The 21,263-nt window shown below is 36.4% G+C and overlaps 2 protein-coding genes across 2 annotated transcripts; both read left to right on the top strand.

Annotated features, from left to right (window-relative positions):
• The first annotated feature begins 4,778 nt into the window (after window positions 1-4,778).
• LOC125113395 (olfactory receptor 5H2-like) lies at window positions 4,779-5,730 on the top strand. Its single transcript, XM_047756066.1, is given in 2 exon segments — window positions 4,779-5,099; window positions 5,101-5,730. Coding segments are annotated over 2 exon segments (930 nt in total). The 5' UTR covers window positions 4,779-4,799.
• Window positions 5,731-19,863: 14,133 nt separating this feature from the next.
• LOC125111240 (olfactory receptor 5H8-like) lies at window positions 19,864-20,844 on the top strand. Its single transcript, XM_047753132.1, has one exon. The coding sequence runs from the start codon at window positions 19,885-19,887 to the stop codon at window positions 20,842-20,844; it is 960 nt and encodes a 319-aa protein (XP_047609088.1). The 5' UTR covers window positions 19,864-19,884.
• Window positions 20,845-21,263: the final 419 nt, after the last annotated feature.

The following is a 21,263-nucleotide window of genomic DNA, read 5'->3' as shown; positions in this document are numbered from 1 at the left end:
GCATTATTCACAATAGCCAAGACATGGAAACAACTTAAATGTCCAGTGGCAGGTGAATGGATTAAGAAGATATGCTACATATATGCAATGGAATACTACTTGCTCATAAAAACGGACAAAATAATGCCATGATATCACTTATATGTGGAGTCTAAAATATGCCTCAAATGACCTATCTATGAAAGAGAAACAGATCATGGTCATGGAGGACAGATTTGTGTTTGCCAGGGGGAGTAGGAGGGAGTTGGATGGATTGGGAGTCTGGAGTTAGTACATGAAAACTGTTGCTTTTGGAGTGGATGGGCAAGGGCATCCTGCTGTGTAGCACAGGAAACTATATCTAGTCATTTGTGATGGAACATGATGGAGGATAATGTGAGAAATATAATGTGTATATATGCATGACTGGGTCACTTTGCTGTACTGTAGAAATTGACAGAACATTGTAAATCAACTATAATAAAAATAAATAAAATAAATAAAAATAAAAAAGAACAAAAAAGTTAAGAAAAAAGATGAATGTATTTGTATATAAAAGTAAAATCGTTATTCTTTTGAAAAATCATGTTTGATTAGCTAAGATCAGACCATACCAATTAAGCACCTAGAGTAACTATTTATAGATAAAAGAGATCTTTGACTAAACATGTCAGAAATTTCACCTGTGGTAGAAAAGAGTGGCATAAAATGCAATTTCAATTGTTAAAACTGGAACTGTCTACAATGACTTGATGCTTACGATTTCAGCGTCTATAATGCTCTGAGGGACACTGTAGACTTCTCCTACATGTCCAAATTTATAATGCCCAGTAGAAGAGCCTAATTTTATCCTAAAGGGAATACATGGGTGCTATTAGGGGAATTTTCATTCTTTACTTCCCTCCCCTTCTGGCAAAAGCAGAGTAGTTCAACTGTCTGACTCTTGGTTTCAAAACAAATTTATACATACAGTTTTTTTTTCTGATTTTGGGAACTCTATACTCCAAGATTAATCTGTATGCAAAGAATTGCTACCTGTGTTATCATCACTCTTGTGGTATGAATTTCTTTTTCCACTTTAGAAAGACTTACCCTTTGATGGATTTTCTCATTTTCTTAAAAGTTACAGGTAAGAGAAATTAATTGATAATATTTATCCATATATATATATATAGTTAAAATACTGTGTAATTTGTTATAAGTTTATATTTGCTTTACAAGATTCCAGTAAAGCCAGGTGAATAAGGGAACTGAATAATCTACATATTTTATTTTAATGACTATAATATAAATAAGAAAATAGCCTTAGGACTGAATTTTCCCTTTGAAATGTTTTATTAAGTTTCCATAGTTATGACTTTATAAGGTAAATTTTGGTGAACTAAACATTAAACAATTAAAACTGTTGTTAAATCAGTTATTATTTTGTTCTAGGTATGAAATTTCTCCATTAAATTTTATCACATTCCCTTAATAAAATTTCTAAGGTAAATCATTTTAATATTAACTCCTCTGTCCTTTTCCCACTTCTTATAGTAATTTCATTCATTATATTATATTCATGCAGTAGGAAATAGGCACACGATGTCTCTCTGTTATTTTTTCCAGGATTGTAAGACTTAAGGGGCCACATATATATGGAATTTGGGAATTTTCAATTACCTAAGTGATTTGGGATTGTATAGAAGGAAGCCACTTCCAAATAAAAATACACTTAACTACTGCAATTATTGTTGGTGGTTACTTATGGAGCCCGAATTATATTCTAGTAGTTAGCTCAATTTTACTCAGCTAAATCAAATTTGGGGGATAAAACTTGCTCTCAGTAAAATGAGTAAGATTTCTACAGAAATTCAGTTCTAACCATTGTGATAACAAAGATAAAGCACCTCTCAAATTTGGAAAGAACTTTCCACAGTGATACCATATTTATGAACAGTACAAAGTTTCAAGGGTAAATTTTATTATTGTTATTTGATTATAGGGCTGCACCTGTAGCATATGGAAGTTCCCAGGCTAGGGGTCCAATTGGAGCTGCAGTTGTTGGCCTATGCCACAGCCACAGCAATGCCAGATCTGAGCCATGTCTGCAACCTATACTGAAGCTCATAGCAATGCCAGATCCTTAACCCACCGGGCAAGGTCAGGGGTCGAACCTATGTCCTCATGGATACTAGTCAGGTTCATTATCACTGAGCCATGATGGGAACTTCCAAAGGAAAAATTTAAATCAAAAATTTCTTTCATATACAAATTCCACAGGAAAATAAACTTGAGATTTTCAATAAAGGAAAAAGAAATGATTTCCAGTATTGACAAATTTTAATGAAAACTAGGATTAGGATAAATACGTACACTCTACATCACAGCCATGCCTTTTTTAACAACTTCAGACTTTCTCTGACCCAGACCCCTTACTCCTCTTCTGTGGCTTGTCGTTCCTACACTTATCCATCTTGGATTCTATTATTTTCTTCCTATTTCTCTCCCTCTATTTTTATGATGTTTTTTATCCACTTAAAATTTCTTTCCATTTCTCTATGAATGCCTCCTTTCTCTTCCTAATTCCTTCCTCTTCTCTCCTTTCTTTTGAAAACTTTTCTTAAAATGAAAATTTTCACTCTCTCTACAGGCAGTGAACGTTAATAACTTGAATTCTCCATTTCATTCTCCTCACGGTTGTACCACTTGTTTGCCTTTCATTTCTCATTATTCTCTGGTCCCATTTCTCTCACATAATGCAAATTGCTCTCACCAAAGCCACTAAAATATCTCTCAATTTTCATGCTCACTGATATTCTGTTCATTCCTTGACCCATCACAGCATCTATTTTGGCCACTGCCCTGTGATTTTCTTTGTTCTTCTTGAGTATATTTCTTCTCTTTATGTTCGTAACACTCTGCTCTTCAGTTACCCCTGCTTTTCTGATCATTATGATCTTATGGTCTTACCTTGTCTTTGTCACTGCCATCCAGGGATACTGGATGCAATATGAAATGCTTTTTTGAATGAAATTTTCTCTAACATGGAAATGGCAGTGAGATTAGAGGAATCAGCTAGACAAAAATGGGCAGCAATAAAAACAAACATGGCAGTCAGTCAATAGCAGAAATCATGTCACAGCCTTTGCCCCATGAGGTCTCTGCTGCTGTATTGGACACCATGGCTCATGCTGAGTGCCACTGGTGTGGATGAAGGATGCATTTGCTGTATTTGTCCTGTTGCTGCTTTGGCTACTTTAGCAAACAAAATTCTCTTTTTTGTCACGGTCTCTCCAAATTCGAAATCCAGCATGGGTGGGTTTGATTTGTCAAACCTACATCAAATTCTCTAACTCTACGTGCAAGGGCAATGGGGAAGTCAGTTTCTGGCTTTTTTTGCCTCCTAGAGTAGGTGGTAAACTGCCAGCAGAGTATGGGTTAGAAAAGATGGTCAGATTTGGCAGTCTTGAAAAGACATACATCCTCTATGGCCACTTTAATATGCTTTCTTAGGTTTTGTTCCTCATTATTCTTTTTACTTCATGCACACTCTTCAATTGATAGGTTACAATTAAGTATGGCTTAAGACACTCTCAATCACTCCCAAGTCACTATTTCTATTAAGCTCTACTAGACTCATACCACAAATCATGTATCCCCTAGATGTTCAGAGGGCATAATCTCCACAAACTGTCCACTGCCTCTGAGTTCTCAATCAATTTTTGATGAAAACCTATCTGGTCACCAAATGCCTCATCTATCCTTCACTTACTACCACCTTTTTTTTTGGTCTTTTTTCTTTTTAGTGATGCACCCACGACATATGGAGTTTCCCAGGTTAGGGGTCTATTCAGAGCTATAGCTTCCAGCTTACACCACAGCCATGGCAATGCCAGATCAGAGCATCTTCTGTGACCTACACCAACACAGGATCCTTAATCCATTGAGCGAGGCCAGGGATTGAACCTGCAACCTCATGGTTCCTAGTCGGATTCATTTCTACTGCACCACGATGGGAACTCCACTGACTGCCTCTTTCACATCCAACATGTCACCAATGGAGTGACTGTACATTCTTAATTCCTTTGCATCTATCTCCTCATCATTCTCATCGCTGTCAATATCATTTCCCCTATACACTAGGTACTTCACAGGATTTTGAATTTCTTCAGGAACAATTAAAAATGTAAATTATTAGATTTAATTCTTTACACACTAAACCAATCTTGACAGTAAAACCTCACAATCTATATTTTGCACAAAAATTTGCTTAGACAATTCTGATGTGTAAACTGGTTTAGAAACCAGTATACAAGAGTAACAGATCCCTGACCAGTATTCCTGACTATAATTTCCATACCCTGCAGCCTAGTTTCTATACTACCATAATGTATTTTTTTTAAATCCTTACAGTGCCATTCCTATCTCTCATTTTCAGTGCATACTTACATTCTGATTTATTATTGTTCAAGATCCTTTGCATGCCCTTCAATTCATCGTATTACCCAAGCCTTTCGAACTTACTTTTCTTTGATCAGATAGTCCTTTCCCAGACACAGAATTCCCTATAACACTCCATAATATTCCCATAAATTTGGAAGATATTTAGAATGTCTTTCATTTTTAAATCTGTTGACTCTTTCACGGTTTTTGGATTTCAACAATCATTTAAGTCCACCCCCCCCAAATACATTCCATATTATGTATATAATAAACAAACTTAAGAGGGAATTATGATATGCACTTTGACTCTGTTCTCCAATATGTTTATATTATAATTTCTTAGTGACTTTTCCTTTGATTTACCCCATTTATTTCAGGCAACACCTAGTGAGGAGATGGAAAAGGGAAATACAACATTGCTGACAGAATTTATTCTCACAGGACTTACATATCAACCGGAGTGGCAAATCCCCCTGTTCCTGCTGTTCTTGATGATATACCTCATCACCATCATGGGAAACCTTGGTCTGATTGCTCTCATCTGCAATGACCCTCACCTTCACATCCCCATGTACTTATTCCTTGGGGACTTGGCCTTTGTTGATGCTTGGTTATCATCCACAGTGACCCCCAACATGCTGGTCAACTTCTTCACCAAGAACAAAATGATCTCTTTCACTGAATGCCAGGTACAATTTTTTTTCCTTTGCAGTCTGTAGAACCACAGAATGTTTTTTGCTGGCAACAATGGCATATGATCACTATGTGGCCATATGCAAACCATTACTGTATCCAGTAATTATGAACAATAGACTATGCATTTGGATGTTAATTTGGTCATTTTTAGGTGGCCTTTTCCATGCCATAATTCATAATGCTTTTTTATTCAGATTAACCTTCTGTAATTCCATCATAGTACATCAATTTTACTGTGACCTCATACCATTGTTTAAGATTTCGTGTACTGATCCATCCATTAATTTTTTGATGGTATTTATTTTCTCTGGGTCAATACAGGTGTTTACCATTTTAGTTGTTCTTGTCTCTTACACACTTGTCCTCTTTACAATATTAAAAAAGAAGTCCATGCAAGGCATAAAGAAGGCCTTCTCCACCTGTGGAGCCCACCTCCTATCTGTCTCTTTATACTATGGGCCTCTTCTCTTCATGTATGTGTGCCCAGCATCTTTACAAGCAGATGCTCAAGATATGGTGGACTCTATATTTTACAGCATCATAATTCCTGTATTAAATCCAGTTATCTATAGCTTGAGAAATAAGAAAGTTATAGATTCATTGACAAAAATGTTGAAGAGAAATGCTTAGAACTCATACTAATACCAGTCTTACTTCATTTAATCAGTCACATAACCTGTGGAGATTAGATGTTGCTATGTGTTGATTAGTGTTCAAAGTTTTTTCCATTTACTATTGCCTTATAGTTTTAATGCCTTAAGGTGGAAGTATTAGTAAACATCTTACAGTACATGCATATGCTATTAAAAACTTAGAAAACACAGAATAATTTTTAACCAAGTACACATCTCATACTACAATAAGTGAAGAGAATAAATAATTGTTAAAATATTTTATGCATATGTTATCAATGTGACTTGATATATGCACTAAGCCCATGCTAGTAAAATTACCTTGAAAATAAATATACATATGATGTATTTGAGAGTAGTAGAACCGTGCAACCTGGAGAAGCATACTACCTATTACTCATACTATATACCACAGTGGAGCCAGGATTTTATTTGAGAGAACAGAAGTCTGTCCCAATGAGGCAGGAGATATATGGGCTTCTGAATAGACATTTACAACTTGCCTCTTGTTTATACTTCTTGAGGCAGGAGATAGGTGGTCTCTGGTATAGACATTTATGACCAGCCACCTAATTATACTTCGAGATAGAAATAACAACAGGACCAAGATAAATAACCAGAATTTGTCTTCGATGGATACTTTAAACAATGGTAATGTCAGGGGCAGAGAGAAGGTTAAGTCCTGCTTGGGCAAAAGATCACATACTTCCTATCCTTGGGGTTAAGGACACTGAGACATGTGCAGAAAGATTCCTAGGGTCAAAAAGGGAGGGGATATCAGATCATAATAAGTCCTGACACCATCCCATAATCCTTCACTCTGGAATCAATCTCGTCCCAAAAAAGTTCATGCATATTGTGGAGGGCCCTGCGTCTGGTCAGCTATGAGAAATAAAACAAGATAATTAGCCAAAGGAAAAGAAAGACCTGGAAGAACTGTCCTGCCTGAGTGAATTAAATCACCTCTCTGGCATGATTCTCTTTCAAGGGAATACCCACAACCACACTTTTCCTTTGGGTGTGTATTACTGCTTTGCTTCTGCCTTAGAAAAATAGACTACTTCTTTGTGTGCTCTCCCACATGTTGTAATGGGATTTTAAGAATAGAATTGGTACCTTCTATTAGGAGCCTTTGCCACCTTGAAACATTCTTGCTTTCTATAGGAGGCAAGAATCAGGACAATTCTGCTTTTAGCCTCTAGCTACTCTGGTGGCTGGTATTCCCTTTTCTCACCCAGGCTGCACAGGTTCAACTTCTGAGCAGATAATTAAGATTCCATTTCACGCCATCACTCCTTGCTGTCTCCCTGAAATCACTAAGACAGTGAGACGGAAACTTCTCTCTCACTGATTCAGAAAGCTAAGAGATGAGATGGTGGATTTAATTAGGATGGACCTGGGAGGAAAAAGTGACAGATTAGGGAGGAAATGGTTTCTATTATCTAACTATTTTAAAATCATGAAACTGATTTTAAAAGAAGAAAAAAAGAAGGAATATGTAAAGTTTACTGGACTATGCTGTTGAGAGCAAAAGTCTTCAGGTAATGTTAAGACCACATGATATCAGAACAGTCAGTGGGTACCCGAGAAAGACATGAAAATGAGCAAGAGTTTGAGTGTTTTGTGCTCCCAAAAACTTAAATATCACCTTTTGTCTACCATATACTCTATGAATAAGTGATTCATCTTTAGGCTCATCTCTGACTTTTTCAACCTTATCACTGTTTTATATACTACTGATAACACACTCATCCTAAAACTACTCACATCTGTAATTTACAATTATCTTCTTACTTCTCCTATATCCTGTTTCTATTCTCTTCTCAAACATTGCAAGTTATTTTATGAACAGAATTCTGAGTAAATAATAAGCATCTTCAATCATGCTTAGTGGATTATAATTTCTACCATATAATATGTGTATATATGGTATACATATTCAGAATTTCATATATGTAATTTGCTCACATATTTATAGATTACAAGATATATAACCATGTATATAGATATAGCTCCGTCTATATGTAGATGTACTGCCCTATATTTGCTTATGTTGACATTATTTGAAGTCCTTCCCCCCAGTCTTGATTTAACTCTGAAGTATATTCTTCTAAAACTGTCCTAATAGACTCTATGTTGTATCCAAAATGAATTAATAAAGCCATTCTGAAACACCTTCCTCTCATGTACATGTTTTTGTTCATTCAGGTGTCTGCATACAGGTGCTCCCCTTAGATGGATCTGTCTTCATCTGAGATTGTAATGTTCCTTTCTTCAAGGTCTACCTAAATGTCACAGCTTCCAGAATGCATTTCCATATTACCTCAAATAGAATAGGAATGCTTCCTCGTTTGTACCTTTGAGTAGTTTATTTGTTATTTTAGGCCAAAAATAAGTTTGCATAATATTCATTTTTGGCCTGAAAATTTACACTGCAATTTAGAAGACATAATATTCTTTCAGTCTTTTGTAGCTCATAGCACAGTTGCTTACATTCATGAGGTTCTATGCAAGTATTTATGAAATATAAAAATGAAATGAATCTGATAACACAAATATAGCAAATGAAGAAGGACTCTGTCACTTGTTCACTTGTTTTCAATCGTGTATGAAGCCCAGGGGGATTACTGGTCCTGTGATGGCTACTATATGCCAGATCACCTTCTTAAGTTTCTTTCAAGACCATCACAAGGATCATATACCTAAAGTGAATTAATCTTGTTCTTATCATGAAGATTAACTCATGGACATATTCAAAGACCATTAGTTAGATGTCTGAATTAAAGAAACAAACTATATAAGTATTTACAGAAAATAGCATTATTACATATTTCTGGAGGTGCAGGTCACAATACCGATTAGGTCATCTGATTTCTTTTTGCAACCTGAGGGATATTCCCAAACCACAGAAAGAAATAGGTACATCCAGTACAAAAGCTTTTGTTATTCTTTAGTAGAGAATCCATGATATTGAATTTGTTCTTAGCTTGCCCATTTCTGTTGCTGTATAACATTCCCATGGTTCTGCCTTTTATCCTGTAAATTGTCTAATCATTTGTTTCTGCATTGTCATGACCCAAAAACTACATTGCTAATATAAGCAACTGGTGTGTATTTCTTTGAAATTTATAGAAATGCTTCACTAATTGGCCTTGTGTTTGAATGAAAAGGGTGACAGCAAGTTTAGTATATGAGCATGGTGTGCTTATCTGCCAAGTTCTTTTTTTTTAAGTTAGGTGGATACTAAAGAAATGGTTAGGTGGATATTAAATTGGGGGTCTCAGAAATCCAGTCTCCTATGCAGCTTTCTTTTGAACTTGTCTGTTTAATGTAGAGATTCTACTGCTTTTACATGTTTTTCATAAAAATCCCAACTAATTTATGCCTTCCAAAAATTTACCAAAATCTCTTCACTGATATGTTCCTGTTTACACTTTGGTTTTATATATATATGTATATTTTCATTTTGTGTATCATATATGTCATTTCAGTGGCATGTTTGGAAAGATTTAAAATATAAACCTATATGAATACCGTATTTTGTTTACAGTGTTCTGTCAATTTTCTACTATACAGCATGTTGCATATTTTGCATATTTCCATAAAAAGAAATGAATGTGATATATGTATTACTTAATGGTCTTTAAATGAAAAATATAGCATTACAATGCTAAGTTCATACACTGCCTGGAACACTGATAATATTTAACAAAACCACCCTCTGTAAATACTAATAATATAATAGAAATACTCTTTATAATCAAAATATACAGATTTTTCATAACCTGGAGAGTTAAAAGAGTTCATAGTTCCTCTCTATGTATATGTAGAAACATTTTTTCTCATCATTTTATAATACCTTGGGCAGTTGAGAATTCCTGACAACATTATGCTAGGCTGTCTTTAATGAGCCAATATACTTAAAATTAGGTAGAAACAAACACCATCAGATTATAACAGTATTTCTCATTCAGAATTGTGAACTAGCTGTAGCATAATTTACAGGGTATAGGCTATATATTAAGCATATATGAATCCCCCTGTAGTCCAGGCTTCCTTTTTTGTTGTTGTTTTTTTCTGATAGAGTGGTTCTTAAAGTTTAGTGTGCCTTGGAATCACCTGGGCAGCTTGTGGAAACAAACACTAGCAGGCTCTGTCATGAGAATTTCTGTCTAAATGTTATTGTTCTTGTTTTGGGACTGTATGAAATAACTACTCTTTTTAATATTCAGTGAAGTAAATATTTTAAAATCAAAATGTTAGAGACAAGTCAAAATGGGGTTTCTATTCCCTACTTAAAAAAGCACTGTGTAAATATCCTAAAGATTTCCACTCTAGGTTTTATACTTTCCTTCCAATTTTAGGCAGCTGGCTAACGATTTTTTTTGTCTTTTTTTTTTTTTTTTTTTTTTTTTAGGGCCACACCCATGCACATGGAGGTTCCCAGGCTAGGGGTCGAATAGGAGCTGTAGCTGCAGGCCTGTACCACAGATAGAGCAATGCAGTTCTTATCCCCACCTATGATCTACACCACAGATCATGGCAATGCTGGATCCTTAACCCACTGAGAAAGGCCAGGGATTGAACCTGCATCCTTATGGATGCAAGTTGGGTTTGTTAACCACTGAGCTAGAATGGGAACCCCCTGCATACAGATTTTAATGGGGCATATTTTCCAAAGAATGAAGTAGGTGGACCTTTTTATAAACTTTTCTTGGGGAACCTGACTGACACTATTGATAGCCAATCCAAATCCCATTGTATCATGTTGATAAAGCTAATGGGAGATATATCTGTTAACCAGAAAAATTAGTTGTCAGGCTATATAAACCTCTGGACCTTTATTCTTTTCTTTTTCTTTATTTTTATTTTTATCTTTTCATTATAAGATAAAATAATGGTTTACGTGTTCTGTCCATTTTCTACTATACAGCATGTTGACCCGGTTACATATACATGTATATACACATCAGAAGTAATTAGACATAGTTCCCAGTGCTATACAGTAGGATCTCATTGCCCATCCATTCCAAAGGCAATGGCTTGCATCTATTAACCCGAGACTCCCAGTGCATCCCAATCCCTCCCCCTCCTCCCTGGCAACAACAAGCCTGTGCTCCAAGACCATGACTTTCTTTGTTGTGGAAAAGTTCATTTGTGTAGTATCTTAGACTCCAGATATAAATGACATCATATGGTATTTTTCTTTCTCTGTCTGACTTACTCCACTCACTCAGTATAGTCAAAACACGGAAACAACCCAAATGTCCATTGACAGACGATTGGATTAGAAAGATGTGATATATATACACAATAGAATACTACTCAGCCATAAAAAAGAACCAAATAATGCCATTTGCAGCAACATGGCTGGAACTTGGACCTTCATTCTTAAAGAAATTTCATTTGTGAGTTATTCCTTATGTTATGACAATATGATGATATCTTGTTTGAGAAGGTTCTAAATCAGCCTTATTTAAGGATAATGGCTAGCAAGTCCATTATATTTCTCTCTGTTTTTTAATATAAAAACATTCACTAAATCTACAGTGAGTCTTGGTATTAGTCAGGATTGTCCAGAGTAATAAAAATAACAGACCCCCACAATATATAGATTAATCTAGATCAATTTATATCTCTATTATATCTATCTATCTATCTATATATATACACATTTGTTATAAGATACTGTGTTACATATTTACTGATGCTAAGAAGTCCCATCATCTGGTATCAGCAAGACAGAAACTCAGGGAAGCTGATGGTAGTTATAAAGCTAGAGAATAGGAGGGCTAATGGTATAGATTACTGTTCATGTCTGAAAACCTGAGAATGAAGAGCACTGAGGGCAAAATAAGATTCATAATTCTAATTAATCAGTCTTCCTCTACCTTTTTGTTCCACTCAGGCCCACAATAGGGTAGATGAAGGCCAACAAAGGGCTGGCCATCAACTTTACTAAACTTTAATAGAATTATCCTCAAAGACACAAATAAAAATAATGTCTAACCAGATATATAGGCATCCCTAGGCCATATCAACTTGACACATAAAGTATTTCCAGTCTCCCTGTTGCCGACTTGGTGCCCATACACAATTCCTTAAACTGTAAATAAACTTTAAGTGAAGACAATAGCACACATAGGCCAAGGTGGCAAAGCAGGAAGACTGTGAGCTCATGCTCTCTCATGGACACACAAACATTAAAACTCTTTAGGGAACAACCATTAATGAGAAAGACCAGAATCAACCAGGATAGATCTTCTACAACTAAAGATAAAAAGAAGGAATCCCCACAAGACAGAAGGGGGAACGAGCAGCTGTATAGTCAAGACACATGCTCCTCAGTGAGTGATCCACAACTGGGAGAATAATTACAACTGCAGAGGTTCTCTCCAAAGAGTGAAGGGTGAGTCCCACACTAGGCTCCCCACCCTGGGCATTTTACATCAGGAAAATGAGTTCCCAGAATGCTTGACTCTGAAGGCCACCAGGATCACTTTTGGATGATCCAGACTGGGCTATAAAGATTCCATTCTTAAAAGTTCCATACAAAATATCACACAGGAATGTTCACCAGGGGGCTCAGAACCTGGACCCACACACCAGCACACAGGCACTAAATATGGAGAGCCCCAGACCTCTGCAGTCAGAGAGCCCAGGCCCCAGCTCCATTCACCAGTGAACAGGCACCAGCCCTAGGGAACTCCAGGGCAAGGCCCGGTCTACTCTCAGACTGAGAATGAATATTGTTAAACTAATCATGATATCCAAAGCAATTTCTATAATCAAGACAATTCTGATGAAATACCAATGACAATTGTCACAGAATCAGAACAAATAATTTAAAAATTTGTATGGAAATACAAAAGAGCTGAAATAGCTAAAAAATCTTAAGAAAGAACAAAGCTGTGGTAACATATGCCCTCATTTCAGACAATATGACAAAGCTACACTAATCAAAACCGTATGGTACTGGCATGAAAACAGACACATAGATCAGTGGAACAGCAAAGAAAGCTCAGAGGGTGAGGCACCACTTCTGTTTCTACCCTTGATTCCAATACTATGTATTGAATGCTGATTTAAAATATTACAGTTTTCTGAAGAACCTTGAGTTTTCATGGTATTGTCATCCAAGAAGTGCTATAACTAAGTTCTAAATGTCCATTCAATCATTCTCTTGAACTAGCTGCTGCAGGATTTCTAGGGAACACAGTAAATAAGCTAATTTCATAAAAATAGAATCATTACCACACTTCATTTGCTATGAAGTGAATTCCTTGATCAGAAGCAATGCTGTATGAAATATCATGACAGTGGATGAAAATTCTCTAGGTCCACAGATAGGTGTTTTGGCAGAAGCACTGATGACAAGGAAGGAAGGAAAATCTGTATCTAGAGTGTCTATTCTCATGAGAACAAAACACTGATCCTTTCAGGATGGAAAATTGTCCAAAGTAATCAATCTGTCACAAGATAGCAGGATAATCACCCCAAGACTAGTGCATTATAAGAGACTTAGTATTGCTTTCTGTGCTGGCAGATGGGGCACTCAGAAATGGTCTTGCAAAGCTGGCCATGCTGAATGGAAGTCCATGTTGCTGAGCCAAAGCATAACTTCCATTTCTGCTACCATGGCCCATTTCTTAACAGGCCCATTTAAGGAGGAAGGGGTTCCTGAAGAATGATGTTAATTGTTGTCCAGAGACTGAGTTATCCTAGCCATTTGATTTTTAAGGTCTTTCTTTGCTGAAGTCACCCTTTAGTGAACATTCATGTGGGACAAAAATATCAAGGGTTTATGCATTTGGAAGGATCTATCCATAAATTTCTTTCACAGGTTTCCTTGGCATAATTTTCCAATATCATTCTTCAAAGTCCCTTACCCTCCAGCTAAACCACTGGCTAAAGCCCATGATCATTATATCATCATAAATCTTCTCCTTCTAGGTAGAACACTCAAAGTTTTGCCCAGTATGAGGATATTCCATCATGACAGTCCTACATGGATGTCACAGAGAATGTTGATAGTGCTTCAGCTGTCCACTCTCAAAAGGTGTTGGCATGTGGTACAGATTCATTGGAAAATCAGGTCCAGGTAATATATTTCTCTATTTATTACAGAGAACACTGTCCACACCATCATGAGGCCATAGTGCAACCTGGGATAGAGAAATTTACTGGTGCCCTCGGGGCTTGCTCAGACCAGAGTGAATGTACCACTTCCACTTGATAAAGGAAAACCCAGTCCTGCCCATTTTATAGCTTGGTGGGCCATGTAACACCAAGTTCATGAAATGCAGCTCTGATCCCATAGAAAACTCGTGGCCCATGGTTAAGCATTCAGTCCTTAATAAGGCCCAATAGCAGACCAATAGTTGTTTCTCACACAGGGAATAGTTACTGGCAGTGGATGGCAGGGCTTTGCTCCAAACATAAGTCTGTATAGATTTTAACCTACAGACATCCCCAAGGCTCTAAGCAGCATCGCTAGCTGCTACTACCACTCTGTGCTGGGTCATGTGGCTCAAGTGGCAGAACTGCTTGCACTGCAGCCCATATCTTTGGCAAATCCTTCTTCTATTTTGAGCCCCACTTAAACCTAGCAGCTTTTCTGGATACTTGGTAAATGCGTTGGAATAGCACGCCCAGAGGCAGATGGTGTTGCCCAATAATCCACAGATGGTCACTAGGTATTGTGCCTCTTTGTGGTTGTAAGATGTGGCAGATGCAAAACCTTATCCTTCCCCATAGAAGGTATATCTCCCCATGACCCAAACTAGTGAACCCCTAGAAATGTCACTGAGTTAAATGACCCTGGATTTTTGATAGATGCATGTTTCACCTTCTTGCTGCAAATGTCTACCAATAAGTCTACAGGAGTTGCTATTTCTTGCTCACTAGGTCCAATCAGCATGGTGAACCAGTGTGATATTTACACCAGGGAAATAAATCGAGATCCTAGAGAAAACTCATATATTTTGCAACTTATAAATTTTTATAAAAGCCTTGTATCCGGGATATATAGAAAATTCTCAAAAGACTATAACAAGAAACTATACAACTTGATTAAAAATGGGCAAAACCTTTGAACAGATTTCACAAAATAAGATATATCATATATGTTAAATAACTTAAAACTATGCTCAATGTAATAATACCAGGGAAAGGCAAAGGAAGAGCATAATGTGACAACACGACCCACCTATTAAAATAACTATAATTGAAAAGACTAGTCCTACTGAAAACTGCAGTGAAGACCTTTGTATTAATCCAAAGGCAGGAAAATGAGTTAAAAGATAATGACACAAAACTGACAGGGATAGTAAATTTACGTCAGGTATGGGTTATTTTGAAGCTACTGATAGACATTCCATTATTTATGCCACCCATCTGCTGAGGTTTCAGTAACTTGTTTTTGATCAACAGAGTTTTTTTCTTACATTTTTTAGTTTTCACTAGCACACTTCTAAGAACACAGGATAATGAATTAATGAGTTTACTAAGGTTGATGTCCTTTGCTTTCCCCCATCGGGCAATATAGTTCCAAGTACAGATTAAATATTTTCCCATTTTCAGAATCAAAACAAAATATTACCATTTTTGTATTATACTATTTTGACACAAATAATGTCATTGTATTTCTTAATGAAAGTTCAATGGCAAAGTCTCTGCTGATAATTAAAGTCAAATAGGAACCTGTGGCCACTAGGTTTAAAATCCCTCAGTAGTTTCCCTTTACATTGGGAAAAAGAACAAAGTCTCTGATTTAGCCTCTAGCTCTTCTGAGATCCCACCCATGCTGGCCTTCCTTGTCTGTTCTGTCTCCACTTTGCCTCTCTCTTTGCACACCAGCTGCATTTTCCATTTCTTGTTGTTTTTCTGAAATAATTTAGCTCTTACTAAGCTGGCTTGCAAATGAAGGAAGACCCAGAGGATGGCAAATGTCCAGAGGCATCATCTTGTTGGAAATGAAGAGCTTCAGGCCCCACCCTGACCTAGTGAAACAGAATGCAAATTTTAAGAAAATCACCAGGAGATTCACAGGAACTGAAGTCTGAGGAGCATTCATCTAGGCTACCTCCTATTGTGTTCTTTCCTTTTTTTTTTTCCTTTGTAGCTTCCCTTAATTGATACATAATAAGATTCCTCAACAATTTTCAGTGTAAAGTGGGGAGTTAAGTATAAATCTGGATGTGAGCTACAGTTTCCATGAGGAGGACAACCTTCTTGGGGCTGGCTCCTGAGGAGAATTTAGAACTTTGATGTCATGAAAATCAAGCATGAATAGCTAAGGCAGACCATCCTGAACAAAGCACTCAGAGCATCACAATTCATAGATAAATTTGGAGTTTGCATCAACCTGTCAGAAATATCATCTGTGGTGGAAAGACTGGAATTTCACTTGTTAAAACTGGCCCTGTCAACAATGACTTGATGTTTGTAATTTCAGAGTCTGATGCCTTATGGAATAACCTGAATTCCTCTTATATGTCCAGGTGCATAATGCCCAGTAGAAAAGCTTAGATTTGTCCTAAAGGGAATCCATAGGCATTATCAGGGGAATTTCAGTTCTTCTCCATTCTCCTGGCAAAAACAAACAGTTGTACAACTGGATGACTTTGTATTCAAAACAAGTTCATATAAACAACATTTTCCTGAGCATGGAAAATAAAGCTTCTAAGACAAATCAGTGTGCAAAATACTGTAGCTTGTGTTATTGTCATTGCTGTGCCATTATACTGTTTTCTACTTCAGTACACAGAACACTGAAAGGATCTCAACAATTTCTTAACAAACATTGGTAAGAGAGAATTATTCTATAATATTCATTATTGTAATAGTAAAATACTAGTAAATGTATAACAAATTTGATTTGTTTTATATAATATCAAAATAGCCAGTTGAAAATGGAAAATATTGAATAATGTGTATATTTTATTATTGTGAATGAAATCTGGATAAGAAAAATAGCTCTAAGACTATACCCTACTCTCTAATGATATACAATGACCTCATTAGAATAATTAAAATGATTCCATAGGATACATTTTGGTGTATTAGAATGTCAAACACATTAAAAATTTTACAGAAATAGGGCATTATATTTCCTACATTAGAAATCTTTGAAATTCTTATTCCATTGATTTACTCACATTCTATGATAAAATTTTAAATTAGTTTACTTAAATAGTACCCCTCTCTCTCCTTTCACCCACTTCCAACCATAAGGTCATTGAAAAAAGTACCTATATGGAAAATATCAGAAAATGTTTCTCCAGTGCTCTTTGCACCATTATGACTTAGTAAGTACTCACACATTGAATTGAAAAATTTGACTGTTTAGTTTTGGGAGTGCATGAAAGAAAGCCCATTTCAAATAAATTTAAATTTAACAGTGCAATTATTGATATTGTTTACTTAAACTGCTTGTATTCAGTTGCAGTCTTTGGCTCAATTATTTTCTGCTGTCAAACTGCTGGAAAGGCAAAATCTGTCCAGTAAATTCAGTAGGATTTCTAGGGAGAGTCAGCTCTCATCACAGAATAGCAAAGAAAGGAGGCAGTGGTAGTATATTTAATAACAATACAAATTTATTAAGTAAAATTAAAATGAATGTCTCCATTTCATATATAAATTCCATGGGAAAATAAATTGAGAATTTTGAATAAAAGAAAAAGAAAGGATTCCCAGTGCTGACAACCTTTTTTTCTTTTTGTCTTTTTTTGTCTTTTAGGGCCACATCTGTGGCATATGGAGGTTCCCATGCTAGGGGTGTAATCAGAGCAATAACTGCTGTCCAATGCCACAGCCACAGCAATGCCAGATCCAATGAAAACCAGAGTTAAGATGAATATTTGAGCCCTACTTCTAAGTGTTTCTCCTTATTTCATCTAACCATTTCTCTGGTACCTCCCACCCTCCCTCTTCAATGCCTTCTCTTTCCTGCAAGTATCCATCAATGTCCTTTCATCTCTTCCTGCTTCTTGATTTCTCCCTTCCTCCCTCAATTTCCCATTTCACTGCTTATCCTCTTTCCTATCAACACCTGCCCCCCTCTCTTTCAACAACTTTCATGACATTGTTCCGCAAGACAAGAAATTCACCTCTGTTCTCCACATCTCAGATGCTCTGTTTCATTCTCCACCCTGCTGTGCCACTGGCTTCCCATTCACTTTTCATTATTCGCTGACTCATCTCTAATACAAATTGAAAACTGCTCTTAGTAAAGCCACTAAAAGTCTCCTAAATCCTACTCTCAGTGATATTTGTTCACTGTGTAACCTGTCAGAGCATTTGTTTTCCTTTAAGCATGGCATTCTCTTTGTCCTTCAGATTATTTTCCTTTCTTTGAGTTCCCAACACTGAGGCTTCCAGTTCCCTCCCTCTTCTTTGATCATTCTGCTCAGTACCTTTTTTCTGGTTCGTTTGTTCTTTTCTTTCTTTCTTTCTCTCTTTCTCGCTTTCTTTCTCTCTCTCTTTCTTCCTTCCTTCCTTCCCTTCTTTCTATGTGATCCTGGGTAGAAGAGATTTCTGGGTAGAAGAGACAAAGAATTAACTGAAGGGAAATGTCTCTAAAAAATTAATGCTAAATAAGTTAGAGAAATTCATTGGAGAAATGTACTGAAACACATAGAAAAAATCTATTTAAACAGCCAAAAGCATGTCCCAGCTCTGGCTCATTATGAGTTGCTGTTATTACTGCTAAATTTAAATGCTACAGCTCACACTGATCAGGCTAATTTTGTGGGAAGAGCATGCATTTTGGTGTCATGATACTTCTTGCTTGCAACCAAAAATCTCTTGTAACCAAAATATCTCCGGTCCACATTTGAATTTTTCCCCCCTCTTCATATTCCAAATCCAGTGTAGGTGAGTTTGCTTGGCTAACCCTAGATCTGGTCCCCTCACTCGAGGTTTAAGAGGAGTAAGAAAGTCAGTTTTCAGAATTTTGGTTCTAGAGTGAATCACAGTGCATGTCTACCACCAAGAATAAGGTGGCAGAAAAGAGTAGTGGAAGTTATCTAATAAATGATGTGCATACATTTTAATTTAATATCACTGTCTCTCACTTATTTTCATTATGTTATTTTTAACCTCATGCACATTGTCCACTGGATAGGTCATACATACTATGCTTTCAGACACTTCAGTGACTTCCAAGCCATTATTTCTATTAAGTATTTGTAGGATAATATTGCTAAGTTTCTCTCAATTTGATGTTTACAAGGTATTCTTTGCAAAAAGTGGTTGCTGCCTCTGAGTTCTCAATCCCAATTTTTCTTGATAATCTGCCCAGACACCAAGAGAATGTTTCACCTTTAGGAACCAACCCTTCACATCTAAGATGTCACCAAGTCCTAAGGGGTCTATATTCTGATTTATTTTGATCTATCTCTTTGCCTTCCTCAGAACTCCTAATGTCCTATCACACGTGGACTAAGAAGCTCACATGCATGTTAACTACCTGGGAATTATTTATAAAACACATATTACTAGATACCACTTATGACCTACTGAATCTATTTCTATAGCAATACATCAGAATCTGCATTTTGTACCAAAACCCACTCAGAAAACTATGATGTGTAATCTGGTTTTTGGAATAAATGGAACATGGTCCCATCTTCTTGATTAGTATTTTTGACCCCAAGTTCTTCACCTGGCAGCCTCTATTCTACGACCAATTATTTACTTAAAAAAGCAAGTACCGATTCCCATCTTAGAAGTTTTCAGGGTTTTCCTATTTCATGAAGAATAAAATTCAAGTTCTTTTACATATAATTCAATTCACTTAAAAATCCAGGCCCTTCTAAAATCCACTTTCAATGCTACTTCCATGAACTAAACAGGGTTTCTCTACGTCATGAAAAAATTTCCCCATACATTTGCTCATGTTCAGAATGGCTTGCTTCTCTTCTACATTTGTCCATTCCTACACATATTTTGAAATACAACAACTGCATGTTTTCAATATAACAATTTCCATAATACCTTCATGTTTTTAGTAAGAATAAATAACATAAAGGACATTTAGGCTTGTGTAGGGTATTATTTAAATTATCCTCACCAAATTTTAATTGCTAAATTATTAATAATTGCCTTTTTCATTTCCTTCATTTTATTTCAGAGGCCATTCATTAAGGATATGGGAACCAAGAATGCAACAGAACTGACAGAGTTTGTTCTCACAGGACTGACATATCCACCAGCTTGGCAAATCCCACTGTTTCTGCTTTTCCTGATGCTGTATCTCATCACGATCATGGGGAACCTTGGTCTGATTACTCTCATTTATAATGACCCTCACCTTCACATCCCCATGTATTTATTTCTTGCGAACTTGGCATTTGTGGATACTTGGTTATCCTCCACAGTGACCCCCAAGATGCTGGTCAACACCATTACCAAGGACAAGATGATATCTCTCCATGAATGCGTGGTACAATTTTTTTCCTTTGGAGTCAGTGTATCCACAGAATGTTTTCTGCTGGCAACAATGGCATATGATCGTTATGTAGCCATATGCAACCCGTTACTCTATCCAGTGATTATGACTAACAGACTATGCCTGAGAATGCTGGTCTCATCATTTGTAGGTGGTCTTCTTCATGCCTTAATTCATACTGGTTTTTTCTTCAGATTAACCTTCTGTAATTCTAACACAATACATCACTTTTATTGTGACATCATGCCATTATTTAAAATTTCTTGCACAAATCCTTCTATTAATGTTCTGATGATGTTTATTTTCTCTGGCTCAATTCAGGTGTTCACAATTCTCATTGTTCTTGTCTCTTATACATGCATACTCTTTACAATCTTAAAAAAGAAGTCTGTACAAGGTATAAGGAAGGCCTTCTCCACCTGTGGAGCCCACCTCCTATCTGTCTCTTTATACTATGGGCCTCTTCTCTTCATGTATGTGCGCCCTGGGTCTGCACAAGCAGATGATCAAGATGCAATTGACTCTCTATTTTACACTGTCATAATCCCTTTCTTAAACCCAATCATCTACAGCCTGAGAAACAAGAAAGTCATAGATGCAGTGAGAAAAGTTTTTGAGGGAAAATTTAGATGGAAGAAGAGTATGTGTTCCTTTACATGAAAGGAAAACAAACTTGAACAGATTACATATTGTTATGTGTAGATTAGTGCTTAACATTTTCTTTCATCATAATTGTCCTGTTATTTTAATGTCCTCAAATATCAGGGCCTCATAAATTCTTTAAAATACTTGTGTATGTTTTGCAAAACAGAGAGGCCATTTCATCAAGTGTTCATGCCACACTAAATTAACTTCAGCAGAAATTAACTTGAAAATATTTTAACTGTCTTTATATTTTTCATTATGGCTTGATAAATACAATTATTAATCAGTTGGGAAGCATTAAAGTAGTGCTGTGCCTCTGAAAAGTACTTGAGTTTGAGGTGCTTGATAGTAATATAGCTGTACAGCCTGAAGAGTCATACCTCATTTAGCTCCACAGAGTGGGCATGTTTGTAGTTGAGTGAACAAACATAAAT

The sequence above is a fragment of the Phacochoerus africanus genome, chromosome 1 (assembly GCF_016906955.1).
Source record: "Phacochoerus africanus isolate WHEZ1 chromosome 1, ROS_Pafr_v1, whole genome shotgun sequence".
NCBI classification, from domain to species: domain Eukaryota; kingdom Metazoa; phylum Chordata; class Mammalia; order Artiodactyla; family Suidae; genus Phacochoerus; species Phacochoerus africanus.
Note: the sequence above shows the minus strand (reverse complement) of the source record. Positions and strands in the feature narration are given on the sequence as shown.

Coding starts and splice junctions, on each gene's coding strand:
- LOC125111240 (XM_047753132.1), top strand. CDS start 19,885: ATGGGAACCAAGAATGCAACAGAACTGACAGAGTTTGTTCTCACAGGA.